The sequence below is a fragment of the Pholcus phalangioides genome, unplaced genomic scaffold, assembly GCF_987345545.1.
Source record: "Pholcus phalangioides strain wild (caught in Gottingen) unplaced genomic scaffold, Ppha-v1.0 ptg000022l_1, whole genome shotgun sequence".
Lineage (NCBI taxonomy): Eukaryota > Metazoa > Arthropoda > Arachnida > Araneae > Pholcidae > Pholcus > Pholcus phalangioides.
Window position 1 is genome coordinate 2,407,708 of NW_028301615.1, and position 17,193 is coordinate 2,424,900.

The following is a 17,193-nucleotide window of genomic DNA, read 5'->3' on the forward strand; positions in this document are numbered from 1 at the left end:
AGTGTGTGACCTTGTATATGTGCAGCTTTGAGGGAACATCAATCACGAGTGTGTAGGAAAGCCCTTCTGACTTGAAATAACCTGTGAATGGAGAGAGAGAGTTGTAGCTGTGCTACATCCAGTAACTACATCCAATCAGATGCAATTACCAACTGTTCCTTTGAAGTTTGCCATTGGCAATTCAAATGAAGGGCGATAGAACAAAATTCCCAACTAATTATTTTTTATTAGTTAAAAATGGTGCAAACAAATATGATGAATAGTTGCCAATGTATCATATAAGGTAGTAAAATTCCCCATTTGCAAGTTATTTCAGGTCAAAGGAACTTTCTTATGAATATTGTGTTCAATATGCGCATTCAACAATAATTTCTTGAAATTGTTGATTGATGCATAAATCATAAGAAAATTTCTTAATTTCATTCAAATTGATGATTATAATTAGGCAATATTTAAATGATTCTTTTGCTGACTTTTTTTTTATAGCTGGTGACTGTTTTGAGTTGGGAAAACAAGCATTTAATGGCAATGATTATTATCATACTGTACTGTGGGTCAAAGAAGCTCTCAACAGATTGGACCTAGAGGAGGACAAAACAGCTGACAAAGCTGAGCTTTTGGAATATGTTGCTTGGTCTTCTTACCAGGTAATAAACTTTGAATGAGTGAAAAACTTTTGCAATAATTTCAAGAGGAATTTTTCTTATGCAAATGAAGCTTTCTTTTGCATTTTTGTGTGTCAGAAACATGCAGCAATTTTTTTACTGTCTTTACATTAGCTGAACAATTTACAGCAAGCTGCGAAGTATAGTGAGAAGCTTGTCGAAATGTGTGAGTAAATATTTCAAGACTTTTTTAATACTCTGTTTTTGAAATTTGATATTTTTTCCAAATAACCAGCTGTTATTTTTCTTAAGTTGTTTCCAGCTATTTGTAATATCCGTTCGTTGCTATCAAAAATATTTTGTATTTTTACATTTTACAATATAGACCAGTCATTCTCAAACTTTTGTTTTCCGCGGTTCCCCAGAATAGTCTGACAAAAAACTGCTTCTTGGCATTGCATAGGTACACATTAGTAAGGACAGCTCATGATGAAGTACCTGACAAAGGTTGGGGATGGCCTTAGGAGCCACGGTGCACACTTTGAGAACCACTGGTTTGGACATATTTTTAACAATTCACTCAGTTGTGAATTCAGAATGAGAGTTGTGATGGCACTAACCTCTTTTTGAATATTTTTTTGGATTTGATTTTTCAGCTCCTGATCATCCACGTGCTGCAGCAAATTTACGGTATTATCAGAAAGTTCTTAAAGACACCAACATTATGAAACGAGGAGATGATGGTGATGAAGGGGAAGTTCAAGAAACTCAAGCTCAAGGCGTTGCTGTTGATTTTCCAGTGGAGCCCTCATATTTCAAACTTTGTAGAGGAGAAAAACTAATGGTATTTTTTAAAATACTAGGTGTCCCATAAATAGAGGTACAACTTTAAGGTGAGGTAGAGAACATCAAAAGGATTGAGAATTGCATAGGAACCCATGACCAGAAACATCATTATACATTGCTAGGTAGTGCTATTTATAACAATGCTGAAGTGTAAATATGCGATTTTTCCTTTTTTCCCTGTCAGCTCCCTGTTCATATACTGTTAGACATTCCTCCTACAGTAATTACTGCTCAAATGAGAAAAAGTCACAGCACTTTCATGCATAGTGCCACCTAGCGATGTACGATGATGTTTACGGTCTTGGTTTCCTATGCAATTCTCAATCATTTTGGTGATCTCTACCTCTCCTTAAAGTTTATACTTCTATTTATGGAACACAGTGTATGGGCTATATTAAGTTACATATTAAAATTTGTGCATGCATATTTCTTTCTACGCAGATTATTTTTAACCCTTTTCATGGTATAACACAAATCACTAAACTCCTGTAAAGTGTCTCCAATTTTCAGCAGATCCAAAGTAAGGATGATAGGCGAAAAATTGAAGGCAGATCTTCACATAACAAGTATTACACATTGACAAACTTCACATTAGGTTTTCCACATTCCAACATGTACCAATTCGTTAGAAGTTCCTCAGGGGAATGTGGATGAGGTGCATGTGCAGTTTAGTAGTCATTGTTATTCAGTCCCTAGGGATGAAATTATGCTTAGTTCTGAATGTATTACCAATAACCAAAAAAAATAGTTATACAGAGTGAAATATACAGTAAAACCTCACTACACTGTGATAGTTGATGTAACGATAAATCACTGTGGAACAATATTTTTCTGTCTAATGGCAAACGCCTCTTCACACAACAATATACTTTACTATGATAAATGCCTTTATAACTATATTTTTTTAAGAGATTTTGATACCACTTCAACAATATATCATTAAATTTTGCTCAAAATCTTCTTCCAATCTATTTTTAAGAATTTCCCTGGTTTTTGTTCTTTGGGGGATGTCTAGCAAAATAAGTATTTTGTATCACATTAAGAACCTAAATTTAATTGAATTGCTGTTTATATTTAATACTCAGATGTCACCAATAAAAAAGGCAAGTATACAGAATAATACACAATTCTTAATGCATTTTGACATGCTATGGGTGTTGTCTTGAGAGGAAAAATATAACCATTATCACCCTGACAAGGGATCCTACTGGGGTTGGTTACCAAAGCTTAACTTCCGGTTGTTCAGTGGGAAAAAAAATGTTTTAACTTCAAATGCCGCGATCAGAATGAGGCAGAGAGCTTGCATGTAAGTCTGATGCAACGTTCTGATTGATTGCTCGGAAAATGTAGCCATTTGACTGCCCTATTCAAATTTTCTGAAAATTCATGATCATAATGAGCCTAAGCAATGGCTCTGTGATTAGTGGTGTTAATTTATTATTTACTAAGGCAAAATTTTGAATCCTGTGAACTATGCGGCCACAGAAGGAGCACAACTGAAGAGGACTGATGGGGGAGGGGGGGGTGTGATTTTTATCACCAAAATATTTTTCGTTTACAATTGAAAAATTTCCAGAACCAGCCCTGCTGTTTACTAATAGCTATATTTTTGAGGGCTGGAGTACATGTGTCTGACTTGTATAAAAGTAATTTCTTCTGCAGAGTAACCAGGAGTTAAGATTTGGTAACCAATCCCAGTGGGATCCCTGGACAATGTGATCATGGTTGTATTTTTTCTTTGAAGACGATACCTACAGTGTCTCAAAATGCAGTAGGAATGTTGTATTTTTCTGGAAAATTTGCCTTTTCCATTGGTGATTTCTGAGTATTATTGGGCGAAGGCTTATTTACTCTTCCATGTTTATTTCACCATGTATCATGCAAAAGTTATTATTGTATATATTTTTTTCTTGTTTGATGAATATAACTAATACTATTTTATTTTGACAGTCTGAGGCAGATCAAGCGAAGTTGCATTGCAGATTATTCACAAATAATCATCCGTATTTGCTAATTCAGCCCGTTAAAGAAGAACAGTTGAATTTGAAACCAAAAATATTGGTTTATCACAATTTTTTATCTGAGAACGAAATGGATGTAATAAAACAGTTGGGTCAGCCTAAGGTTAGCTGTTGATCTCTTTGGTGTTTACTTTGTTTAAAAAAATGTATATATAAAGTAGGAACAAAAAAAAACCATATCAGTAAGTGCTCAAGAGCACAAGTTTTTCAATGTAATTTTAAATTTCATAAAAACTTTTACTGTGCATAGTATAATGTTATAATTGTCTTCGAAAAAGCCTGATGATTGGTAAAATGTAGGGGAGTTGAGTTTTGCCAAGGTGAGTTGGTAAAAGTAGAAAATATGGTTGTTAATGTTTTCATTTTGGGTTTTTACCAAGTAGAAGCCCATTTTTCATTAATCAATTAACCCTCCTGTACTTATCTTTTTAGTTCCTCACACTTATTAATTAATTACTAATTATAATTATTTAATAACTACGATTAATAATTAACTAGTTAATTAATCAATAACCACGAACTTATGTATTACTTCCTGATGTACATTAAGTAATTAATTGATTTAAAGTTCATATTGTTTGGAGTAAATTAATTAATTAGTCTGAACAGTAAAAGCCGGTTATTAATGAATTAATTGACCATCATGAATTTGTTAGTGACAAAAATTTATTGTCTCCACTAGGAACAGCAGTTTTTCGTATTCTGGGAAGCATCAGCCCCTCTCTCCACAAGTATCATTTGGGAAGAGTTTCTAGAAAAACAAGCAAACAGTACAATCAAAAATAGTTTCAAAATCAGTGACTAATCTAAAATAACCAATTTTTTTCACAAAAAATGACAAGATCCAAGCAAAGACATTCCAGGTTTAGACAAAAATATAATCAGCATATTTTAAATTGCTTCAAGCGAGCAGCCCCTTAATTTTTTAATCTATTCCTACATTTGTTTACATCTGACAAATAGGTGCTTTAAATGGATAAAATATATTTTTATAGCATCAATTAATACTACATAGTTATGAACATTCAATTAAAATTAGATCAATCAATCAATTAAAATTAGATCAATCAATCAATTAAAATTAGATCAATCAATCAATTAAAATTAGATCAATCAATCAATTAAAATTAGATCAATCAATCAATTAAAATTAGATCAATCAATCAATTAAAAAATTTGATTAATCAGTTAAAAATTTTAATCGATTCTCAGCCCTAATAATAATACAGGGTGTTTCATAAAAAATTATCTGATTTAAAAAAATCATAATTATTCAGCTTTTGATCTGTTTTGATTGAATAATGTATAGGTAGAAAGAAGGAAATCTCAAGTTTCACACAGTTGTCAACAGTGCTAACACTCTTCCTTTGGCCGCCACTTCATTATTTGTTGAGATTGGCTTTTATACAGTTAGAAACCGATTCGGATGGCTTCATTTTCCAGCAGGAAGTGGTACCACCACGCTTGAGCTTGGAAGTTCGAGAATTTTTGAACAATCGCATTCCTAAACAATGAATTGGCTGTATGGGACCTGATGATTCAGTTAAACATCACTGGCCTCCAAGATCGCGGACCTTACAGTGTGTGATTTCTTCTTGTGGGGGTTTATAAAAGTCTATGTTTATGTGCCTCCCTTTCCAGCTACATTAGCTTAACTGAAGATACTCATAACAGCAGCTGTGGAAGCAGTGGATGCGAACACGCTAACAAAAGTTTGGGACGAATTTTGCTACCGTATAGACATATGCCATGCATCTCAAGGTGGACATATGGAGCGCCTTTAATTTGGTTTGAAAAAAACTTTATGATTTGCCATGTAATATAAAATTAATCTATGTTCAATATTTTTTTAATATACACATTTCAAATCTTGTGATTCTTTTTTAAACACCCTGTCTAATATAATTATAATAATATTGTAACTATTATCAATGAATAATAAGCGGTAGTAGCTAATAAGTTCATGATGGTTAATTGATTCATTAAAAACTGGCTTTCACTTGGTAAAAGTCAGAAATTCAAAAACAGTTGACAACAGTATTTCAGCTTTTATCAACTCCGCCTTGTATTACCAACTTTGGGCTTTTACTATAACATATATAATAGTTCTGTATAAATATGTGTTCTATAGCAAATGTGTAAAAAAAAAAATTTCAGTACGGTCTTATTGACTTTTTTAATTATATTCACAATTCTTTCAACCAGAATCTTAGAGTCAGTGTTTTTTTTTAAACAAAGGTTCTGTTTCTTAAAAAAAAATTGACGGCATGATAATTTATATTGTAATCTAAATTCATTTACATAACATTTTAATGACATAAAAATTCAATTTTTTACTGGCAGCTGGAAAGAGCAACTGTTCAAAATGCACAGTCAGGCAGTTATGAATTTGCAAGTTACAGAATAAGCAAAAGGTTGGTATAGAACTTGTGGTGTGTTATTTTTTTTAGTGGTGAGAATATATGTTCAGTTTTTATGGATTTGGAATGTCATCAACTATATACAGGGTATCTTTTATTTTAATGGGTGTGTTCCAAGCAGTCTGCAGCCTTAACTACCCATCAGGAAACTATGAAATTTTACTGGAAATCTTCATCTAGTATTTCGTGCAGAATTACAGTGTTTGTTAAAGGGTTTCACAAACAAAGCACATTCTTATTAACTCAACTCTATATTCTTTGGTGAAGAAATGATTCTGCTTATGCTTATAGATGCCCTGCCAGTTTTGTAACCATTAAGAAGAAGCAAGTAAAGTCGCAAATTACAAGCAAAAAAATTGTCAAAGGCAATAATTTATGTCATGAAAAGTAATTGTGATTTTTTATCTAAGAAATTCAAGTAAGCCTCGTTGAAAATAATGAGAAAAACGGCATTTTATATGAAAAAGTTGGGATGACCAAAATTATATGGGAATGTCCCATAAAATACAGGTCATATGGTCACCCATCATATACAAGTTTCTGGCCTGTGAGTGACAGAATTACCCCATATCTGACCCGCAGCACCCCTGGTTTAGTCATTCTTACACTAGTCGTTAAAGCTTCTTTTCCAATCTCAAACTCACTGATGAAATACAGTATGCTCAGAGGTTTCGCTAGATTTATAACTTGATCTATTTTAATTGTTTCAATTAAATATAATTTTTTCATGGGCATAATTATATATATATATGTGTGTGTGTATTTATATATCTCTTAAATTGTGCAAACATTATTTTTTAACATGTATTTTTTTCAGTGCTTGGCTGAGAGACGAAGAACATAGTGTTATAACCAAGATTAGTAACCGCATTGGCTATGTTACTGGACTGTCAGTAAAAACAGCTGAAGAATTACAAGTCGCTAATTATGGCATTGGTGGACATTATGAACCACATTTTGATTTTGCTCGAGTGAGTTTAAAAATTCATCTTACTATACTGGGTGTCCACTCTTATTGTTCAATACATAACTGCTGAAACATTAGTCATAGAGGAAACTTCCAATTACAAAAATGTTGTCCAGATATTGATTTTAAAACAATTTGATCAGAACTTCTCAGAACTTTTATATACAGTGAATGTTGCTTAATATGTTCATATCAAGACTCTGGGTTTCTGATGAGATAACCGATTGATAACTATATCTGAAAGAAACCCAGAAGTCAATATGATGGCCGTATGGGACAACCTTGTTTTTCTTTTCTGAATAACTGTGTTCAATGAATATGTTCAATCATTCTGTTTTTTTTATATTGTTCTGAAAAATGATTTTTTCTCTCCTTTAAACTAAAATCGTACTTTGTCTTAAATTCATATATTGTGAGGAGTTAGAATGTGTAACTGTCTGATGTCTCAGAAGTTACAACATATCCTTTTTTTAATGTACGGCACATTATATAGATCCCTTGAGAAAATCTTTCAGATAAGAACTGTGAATCTGGGCAACTGAAAGAAACCGGTCAAGAACCGAAATTTTTTTTCATCCTGCATTCATTTGCCTTTACTGTAAGAAGTTCATTGCAAGAGCAGCCCTACATGTATATGGATCATAGCGACTACTATGACCTGCTTGCAAAATCTTAAACTTGAGTCCAGAAATATTTGTCAACAAGCAATAGGTAGAGAGTACGCCTTCTCACCTCTATCATATTCTTTCATGCTGATAATGATAACTTGCAGAGAAAAAAATGTCTAGCTTCAAACTAACAAAAAAAACAAGAAAAAACAAAAAAACAATTGACAAAAAAAAAAAAAAAAAATTGGCAGAAATTCTGATAATTATAAAAAAAAGTTTTTCCCATGTTATGTGATATTGGTTTTACTCTATATATTTTGCGAAAGTGATAACAATACCCAAATGATAAAATTATCTGTGATTCTAATAAATATTGTCTACTACACCACAAAACAGAATAATTGAGTATTGCAGGGATGCTGATAAAAAATCTGCAGTTCAAGCCTCTGCAATATAGTATATATATATATCAATCCTAGTATATATATCACCACATCTTTATTTGTTTGAAAATTATGTTACAGGTATTACTTTGACACCCATATAAGAAACTCTGATAAAATGTTTTATTAATTACAAAGTAAAACCTCCAGTTTTAGAACTATCAAAGTGATTTCTTACACGTGCATCTTCAAATACAGTTGGACCCTGATTTAACAAGCTATGATTCAACAAATTCCTTCATTTAGTGATTTTTTCTGAAGTTCTGATGAAAATTCAGGTCAGACCCTTATTTTATGAGTAAAAAATGTTGATATCACAAATGTTTTTGCTAATTGTGCAAAAAATTTTCCTTATTTCTCGTCACCCAAAACCCCAATTTGAAGATTTCACTTTCCCAGGATTTGACTTTCAGCCTGAGACAAACAAAACAAAAAAATGAGAATAGGAATCTTTTTTTTTTTTTTTTTTTGAGTGAAGAAGACAATAAAGCCATTCAGAATATACGAATATAGGAAGGTTTCAGCAATTGATGTAACACCAATACCATAAAACATTGAGTTGTTCACATGTTTAGGTTTTAGTAAAAAAATAAAGTTACTTTAAGTTTGTGTTCTGTCTTGACAAGTAAAGAATGGCAGGTCATCTGAAGAGGAAAAACATTTTTTGATTAGGAAAAAAAAAAAAAAGACATTTTCGACAGAATTTGATAAAAATGTTTGATGTATCCAACAAACTTTTATCAAGCAATTTTTTTATGTACTGTGACTTTATTCTTAAGTTATTGTATTTTTTTTTCAATTTTTGTCAGACAAGTTGTAACAGCAACCCTCAAAGTCTTACAAACGTATGCTTTTAAAATTTGCCTTTTTGAGTGCGTTTGTGCTCTGACCAACTTGACCCTGATTTAATGAATAAAATAGTCTATTTCTTTCACTTTGTTAAATCGGGGTTTGACTGTATATGTGTCAAAAGAAATAATGCAAATATAATTAGTGGGCTTATTTCATAAGATTTATTTAAAACTGTATAAATAAAACCCAGAAAATTCAGTGAATTTTTTTAATCAATAAATTTACTGTGGCGGCAATGACTTTAAACGCTTTTTTTTCGGTTTTTGACAGAAAGATGAAGTTAATGCTTTCAAAAATTTGAGAACTGGAAACAGGATAGCGACTTGGTTGAATTATGTAAGTTAAGGCTAATTTATGTTTTATCAAAATCACACCATTTTAGGTTATTACTTTGAATTTTTGGGAAATCTACATAAGTTAAACTGATAAATGAAGTTTTATGTGTTTTTGGTGGTTTTCATATTTTTTAAGGAGAAAAACCCATAAAGAATCATTTTTTTATTTTGTGAAGAAATTAAAGTGATATGAATGTATTTTTTTGGTTTTATAATGCAGATGAGCGATGTTGAAGCAGGTGGCGCCACAGTTTTTCCCAATATTAGTGTTGGTGTTAAACCAGAAAAAGTAGGTTTTCATTCTCAAGAAACTTCGTTGTTATATTTTCAATCAAAATGTTGAAAAATTGATTTTAAAAAAAGTTAAATATTCATCTTTTCACAAATATTTCTATTAGCTAAAAATTATTTTTGCAAATATTTGGTTATATAAATGTCATTAGTGCAGTGGATCCCATTCAAGAAATCTTTGCTCAAGACATTTTCCTGTTTAAAAGAAGTCTTATATTTCTAGAATCCAGAGTTTCTTTCTCATATAGAACCATATCCCATTGACACTATATTAAGTACAATCTAATGAAATGAATGGGGCTCATATTTAAATTGTGCACACATGCTCAACCTATGTCTCAGGCTAAATATATTCCTGGTTAATCAAATATAAAGGTGAGTTGCAGCGGACGAAATACATAGTTCTAAACTGGAGAAAGAGTTGTAGAACAGCAGTGCAATTTGGCCGCCATGCTTTTTCTATCTAGGGCAATTAGCTTTATCCCAACCCAAGTTTTTTCGATAAGGGTCTCATGATAGAGTCTTTGTGTAGTAGTTTCTACAGTGGACTCACTACAGAGAGCAATAGGCCTACTACGGTAAAATCTTCAATCATTACACTTCACTCATAGTTAGGAAAATTTATGGCAGATGGCAGTACCACACATAAGCCTTACACAAAAACAACTTTATAGTAGGTTCACAACACATACACACACATTCCAACATGTACCAATTCATTGGAAATTCTACAGAGGAATATGGATGAGGTGCATGTGTGTTTTAGTAGCTTCTACAATGGTTTCCAACTTTAAGGTGCAAATGCGAGCCGCTTTCACTTAAAAACACATGTTCTTGCATGCACAAATTCGTTAGAAATTCTGCAGAGGAATGCGTAAGAGATGCATGTACGGTTAAGTAGTAGTTTCTAAAATGGATGCCAACAGGCCATAGGGGAAAAACCACGTTGATAAATCTAACTGAGATTGAATCTACTGAAATTAATAATACTGGTTTCTGTTCTGAAATTTTTGCTAGCTGTTGAGATTATGAAAGAAAAACAAATCAATATCATGAAAAGTTTCATTTTATTGTGGCCCATGACACATTATGTACTCACTTTAGTGATCCACACTCATGTCAAAAGATGCTGCTCTAAATGCATGTAATGTATCTGCCATACAAGTGCTTATGCAAATAGATCAATTGTAATCCGTTGTCAAAAATGACATTTCAAAAGTTCGAAATTTGAATCAATTCTGTGAAACAAAATAATTATGGTAAAACTAAAAAATTATTTAGAATTGTGTATATTACTTAGAATTCAGTCCCATAAATTTATTTTCCTATCACCTTGTCTATATACAAATTTATAGGTTACAACAGGCAAATTGCCCAACCAAAATATCAGTATTTCTTACTACAAAAAAGATTCACATCAGGTTTTTGCCCTATACTCCTCTAGCTTTGAGGCATAAATATATGCAGTATATATATATATGCAAAGGGGAGATCTGTTTGACTAAGAGAAAAAAAAAGATTGCAAATTTAAGTAACCCTTACAGTGGCAATCCCGAGCCTAGCTAGCTCTGTACATGGAGCTTTGCCCGATAGCATGTTTCAGAATGATAACAGAACTTGTTTCTTTCCTTTTTTTTCAGAGTTATATAGAGATATGTAGGCAGAATAAATGATAGAAAAGAGAGTATTTATCTTCTATTTTTTAAAAATTATTCTTGATTTCAAGGGGAAAGCATTTATCACTGCATGAGATCGGAAGAAAAAATATTCTTGAAAAGAGGTGGCAATTTCTAGGTTTAATGACTTCCACTATGGCAGTTAAAATGCTGATCAGGAAAATATAAAAAAAAGCCACTTAAAGGGTTAAGTCATGCATTATTGCTTAGTCTAAAAAACACTAATCTACGATAAATTTCTATGTATGTTGTCTTGAAAAAACATATTTATGTATTTTTTTCCCTTCTTGTGCGGCTGCAAAGGGCTCTGCAGCATTTTGGTTCAACCTTTTCAAGAATGGTGAAGGAGATGAAATGACCCGACATGCTGCATGTCCAGTCTTGGCTGGATCGAAGTGGAGTATGGCATTCATTTATACTTAGATTTAATTACTATTATTATATATAAACTGAGCACATGTGATTTGAATGCATCAGTCATCATATGATGACTCTAGTTATTGGAATTTTTGAATGTAGGGGAAAAATTACGCTTAATGCTGAGATTACACTATAAAATTTTGATAAAAGTTCTTTTATAAAACTAGAAAAATGCAACCAATAAGTGTATCAATTACATTCAAGCGAATGTAATCAGTAAGCCAGTGTTTCTCAAAGTGATTGTCATGGCTCCTAGGGGCATCACCAACCTTTGTCTTGGAGGGGTGGTGGCAAGCTAGAGATATTGATTGGGTGTCTTTTTATATATGCTTTGAAGTGAAAAAATATCTACTATATATTTATTAACTACTCTGGGGGACTCACAGATAAAACATGAATTGTGTAAGGGAGCTGTTAGTGACAAAAGTTTGAGAACCACTGCCACTGCAATAAGCTTATTGGTTGTTTTTTTTCTTCAAGTTTAGTAAAATATTTTTTATCCAACTTTTATAGTGTAATCTTGGCTTTAGGTCTAAAATGGATCAAAAAAGATTCTCCAACAGTTATTTTGTGACTTCCAAGAATCTTGAACATTAAAAAATAACTACATTCATTTAGGTATTAATAAATTTGATGTCCAGTATCATCATGCAGTTGGACCAGCTAATATTAAAGTCTGTAATATCACTAACGAAATCTTATGAATTATATGCAGAAAATTATGGTACTTTTATTTTTGTTAACATTTTATTTGGTAACTGTTTTTACTTTACACTTGCAGTTTCTAATAAATGGCTTCATGAATATGATCAAGAATTCAGGAGACCATGCAGTTTGGATCCAATGGAGTAAAGACTTATTTACGCCACTTTTCAATTGACAACAGAATCAGAATTTGGGCCAGTGTTAATGTAAAATCTTGGACAATGCTGTGAGAACCCATATGTGATATCAGATATTCCATGAACTCGCAAACTTTTACCAATTCACTATTTTCTGCCATTCCTTTTACTCAAAGAATCGCGTATTTATAGTTATGATTATTTGGATCATTATCAATATGATGTCTTTTCATCAGTATTACATGGGCTTTCATAACAGAGTGAGAAAATTATAAATGTTTTCATACTCATTCCTAGGTAAAGTTACTATTAAATCATGATTTTCTTTGATTGATGTACAGGGTGTGTGCACATAATTTATCTTCATCTATTTAGAGCTGTCGACAGCCATAGCTATTCATCGGGTAGCTATGAAACTTTGGAAGAGCTTTAATGAAGGGATAGAGAAAAAATTGGCAGCAAAGAAAGTCAGTTCCAACATTGATCACTAGAGGATGTTTCAGGTGCAAATTGTGATGGGAAAGCTTTTTTTTTTTTTTGCAAACATAAGGGCTTAACTACTCAAGCTTCATAGTAGGGTGCTTAAACATCTTCAGCTTAATCATTACCATTCATAGTTCTTAGCGTAAGATCAGGCCCCCGTCATTTGGGGGGGGGGGGGTTCAAGGTGAAGCAATGCCCCAGCTTTTATAAAAATTTTAAATATATAAAAAAAATGGAAAAACAAGGAAATATATATATACATATAACTGAGTATATGTCTCCCCCCCCCCCCAGAAAAAGTTTACGGGCCTTCTTAAGATTATTGGCAAGAGCGAGGGAGCACACAAACTATGGTATAAATTTGCAGGAAAAAATGTGATCTCCCACTCTCTCAAAAAAATCCTGTGTATGCCTATGAATAACATGGTGTTTAGTTTACATGATTGTGCTTTGCTGGCTGAAACTCTTTCAGACATGCTTAACCTCCTCACCCATAGGAGACAGTGTACATCACTTTAAAAAAAATTCCACCTAGCTCACAAAATTGACTACAAATTTTGTAGTAAGTTATTCATACTCATCTGTCGGCAGAAACTGGGTTTGGGTAGTTCCACAGTTAAGAATAATTGTAAAAAAACATACACAATTCAAAGTTTCCTTCAAGATTTTGGAGGTTAAAGTTCTATAATTTTTGGATGGGTAGTTAAGGTTCTAGACCATCTTTTTAAGACCAAGGCTCAATAAATTAGAATGAAGACAGTAAACAATCATGTGATTGCTATATTAATCTCACACACTGTTTATATGATTATTACTGACATCACATTAAGTAAATAATTAAAAATAGCCAATTATTACAGGCACTTTAGTCTTTAAAATTTGTTATCTTATTGACTATTTTCTTACAATATATGATTGATGTAACGGCCTGGAGGTTGAGAAACACTGCTATAGACAGCTCAGAAAACACAGAATTTAATTATAGACACCATGTATAATCACAAAAAAAGAAACTCAGTTTTTAACTTTGCTTCAAAAGTAAACTCTAGTAGTTTTTCCATAATGTTGCATTTAATCTTGGTGAAAATATTAATGAGCAGAATACAGTGAAACTTGTCTATAAAATGATACTGTAGGGACCTAAAAAAATATTGTTGTAGACACACACTCTGGTTATTGAGTTATTGCTGTAGACACTTTAAGCATTTATGCTATTTCCTATTGAATAGGAATTTCGCCAGGACCAAAGAAAATGCCATTATAGGCAGGTTTATCATTATAGACAATATCATTATACACAGTTTTCACTGTATTATTTTACTGAAAAACTAAACTACAAGTAATATGTAATTTCATCATTTTTTAATCAGTTTCTTAGGATATGCAGTCAAACCTCAATACCTAGAAAAATAATGTTTTCCTTCCCTTTGGGCATTAATTCGATGTAACTTCCCATACACATCTAAAAAAATTTTCCGACGATTTCCCAAAAACTTGGATTGCAGATATCTTGTATCAGTGAAATGCAAGGCATCTGCATACACATGTTAGTTCATTCTTTCGTGCTTATCTTTTTTGCAGTCCTTTGTTAAATTGGAAAGAGTGCAGTCTAACCTTACACCCCCCCCCCCCGCCTATTACTTGAATTCCAGAGTAAGAAATTTATCACTACAATAGGGTTCATCTTCTTTCTGAAGACTTCTAGGAATAAGGATGAATGGGTCCGACCATAACCTTAGAAAACCATGAACCTTGAAAACTCTTGGAGGTTACAAAACAGTTTTTGATGGGCTAATTAATTGATGGTTTGTCCAAATGACAGAAGAGTCCCTTTCTAGTTTGAAAAGCTATAAACACACTAAAACTCCGAAATTGCTTATTAATGACATGACGATAATGGGGTCAAACATAAATTAAATATGCTTGGTATTGAAAAAGTTAAAGTTCTGGGCAAAAATGTGAAAGGTTTCCCCTATTCACCCATGTGATATATCCTTCACTATTATTGTAAATTCAATAAGATACTTGCTTAAAGTACCAAGGGATGTTTAAAGGCATTGTGAGTTTGATATCAATTCATCCTTGTCAGAAATTTTCCTGACCCTGCAGTGGGGTACAACAGAAATGGCAACAATGAGACTCCAGAAAATGATTGCTACCACAGGAAGTCACACAACGAGGGGTTAGTGCACCAACTTCTCAGTAAGTATAAAAAAAATTGTGGAAAGCAATGCTACCGTTTGGAATCGTCAAAAAATTATAGGTTCTGGGCTAATTAGCCCTCATGTGCAGAAAATGACCTTGGTATGACAAAAATGATCTAATAATCTATCTGAAATTATCGCCAAACACTAACATAAAATTTTAAATTGCAATATAGCCAGAGTTGGTGTTTAGTGAAGTAGTTTAACATAAAATTTTAACACATCTTTATCTTTAATATTTTTGTTTTTGGTGATTCTCTCTCATGATATCGCTGTTATGCATCCATTGCTGAAGTATAAAATGTTATGAATATATTTTTTTAATGTAAAGAAATGTCTCTATGCATTTATACGTTGAATTAATGAGTATCTAGTATCAGTGACAATGTATAAGAGTAGATTGATATAACTAAAATTCTCTTTATTTTCTTTCTTTTGAACCAAGCACAACTCTGATCTGTTGTCATGGGTAATTTATTACTACCGAATGAATTGTGCCGGAAGTGTACTTGCATACCTAACAGTCTGAGTGCATATATCTAGCGTTGTGCATAAATTTGGAGAGTGCTGCCATCTATTTTTCAAAGATCTCTCTGACTTTTTATACCTTAAATTTCTTTTCAAGATTCTCACATCTTGAAGAGCACTCCCCCTCCCCTCCCGTATTTTTTTCGTAACAATTGATTGTGTAAAAAACAACAAACAATTGCCCGTTAAGACCATGGTTCTTAGAGCATTAAAAATATGGCAGCGCTAAAAAAAAAAATCATACACAACACTAAATACGCACTCAGACTGTTAGGTACACATACTTACACTTCCGGCACAACTCACTAGGTAGTAAATTGCCCATGGCAATAGACCTGAGTTGTGCTCGGCTTCAAAAAAAAGAAAAAAAAAGTCTTACTTTATGCAATTTTGCTATAACATGATTTTGAAAAGCTAATTTTAGCAAATGCGACTTGCAGAATTTGACCTGGAGTTTTTTATGTTAATCTTGAAAATGGGCCTGCAAATTAAAGATGTGACATAGTTAAAATGACAAAATTCATTGGATTTCATGACTGAGATGAGGCAAATGCTCAAAATCCAATTTACCAGATTTCAGAAATCAACATCTTTTGATAACACTAACAATGCTACCAGAACTTTAACCAAAGAAAAAGACCCTAATGAAAGTAGAATTTCCCTTTTTTTTTTGTGAGGGTTATTGAGAATTCATCTTTACTGAGGTGTTCATAAAGAGATGAAGAATGCTGCTGATCACCTTGAAATCTCATGTTTCATTAAAAAAGTTATCAGCCAGTACATATTGTTATTTACATAAGTATTATCTCATACCAGGATCTTCAGGAAAGAAACCACCCACACTCACTAGGATCAATCGGAAGTGCTGAAGACAGAAGTAAAAACTATTAATTAATTTTATTCATATACAGTAGTCTTGATAATCTGAGATAATATGAGTAGTCTTGATAATCTGAGATAATATGAGTAGTCTTGATAAATGAGACAGATACTACCTCAGATTACTGAAAACTCAGATTATCTAAAAATCAATGGAAAACTTTTGGGATGGGGGACGACAACCTCACTATATTTATTTTATGAGTAAATGTACCGTGTATAGTGACGGCTTTTGATAAATCCCAAGTCGTCATGGCAACTAAGAAATTGGCATAAGCACCTAATATTTTTTAAAGGAGAATTACTAAATTGAATGCCTGAGGACAGCATATAATATTTGAAATTACGGTCAGTCCAGTACTAGTTTTCCTAGTCCAGACAAATCAAAGAATACACCATTTTGAACCTATTTTATTAGCCAGAGGGAGGGTGCTCTGTGTCTATGGAATTTTGATATGAAAATATCTTTTTTACACTATAAATTTGCTATAGAGGGACCTGTGAAAAATTTTGGGCTGCAGTACCAACAAAAACTGCAGCCTAGGATTCAAGACCACGTAATTCCTTGGCAAAGACCTCTTCAAATTAAAATTACTGGCACTCATTGTAAAAATGAAACAAAGCACGTTCTTGGCAAAAAAACAGAAATAGTGAGGTTCTAAGAAGGAATTTTGGCACACACACACACATTCCAGGACCTCATATTATCCAAAACCTCAAACTTTTGAGATTTAAATTATCGAGACTATACTGTAGCTTAAATTCACAAAATT

The 17,193-nt window shown here is 32.6% G+C and overlaps 1 protein-coding gene across 2 annotated transcripts in view; it reads left to right on the plus strand.

The window, feature by feature from the left end:
• The window catches only part of LOC149069330 (prolyl 4-hydroxylase subunit alpha-1-like), a 40,005-nt gene extending 27,345 nt beyond the window's left edge, over window positions 1-12,660 (plus strand). For both annotated transcript variants that reach the window (XM_089250028.1, XM_089250029.1), the window contains exons 5-14: window positions 487-647; window positions 780-831; window positions 1,262-1,449; window positions 3,402-3,575; window positions 5,816-5,886; window positions 6,710-6,863; window positions 9,033-9,098; window positions 9,318-9,386; window positions 11,368-11,464; window positions 12,266-12,660. In XM_089250028.1, the coding sequence (XP_089106154.1) occupies window positions 487-647; window positions 780-831; window positions 1,262-1,449; window positions 3,402-3,575; window positions 5,816-5,886; window positions 6,710-6,863; window positions 9,033-9,098; window positions 9,318-9,386; window positions 11,368-11,464; window positions 12,266-12,336 (1,103 nt within the window). In that variant the 3' untranslated portion in view covers window positions 12,337-12,660. The remainder of the gene's footprint in view (window positions 1-486; window positions 648-779; window positions 832-1,261; window positions 1,450-3,401; window positions 3,576-5,815; window positions 5,887-6,709; window positions 6,864-9,032; window positions 9,099-9,317; window positions 9,387-11,367; window positions 11,465-12,265) is intronic.
• The last annotated feature ends 4,533 nt before the right edge of the window (window positions 12,661-17,193 follow it).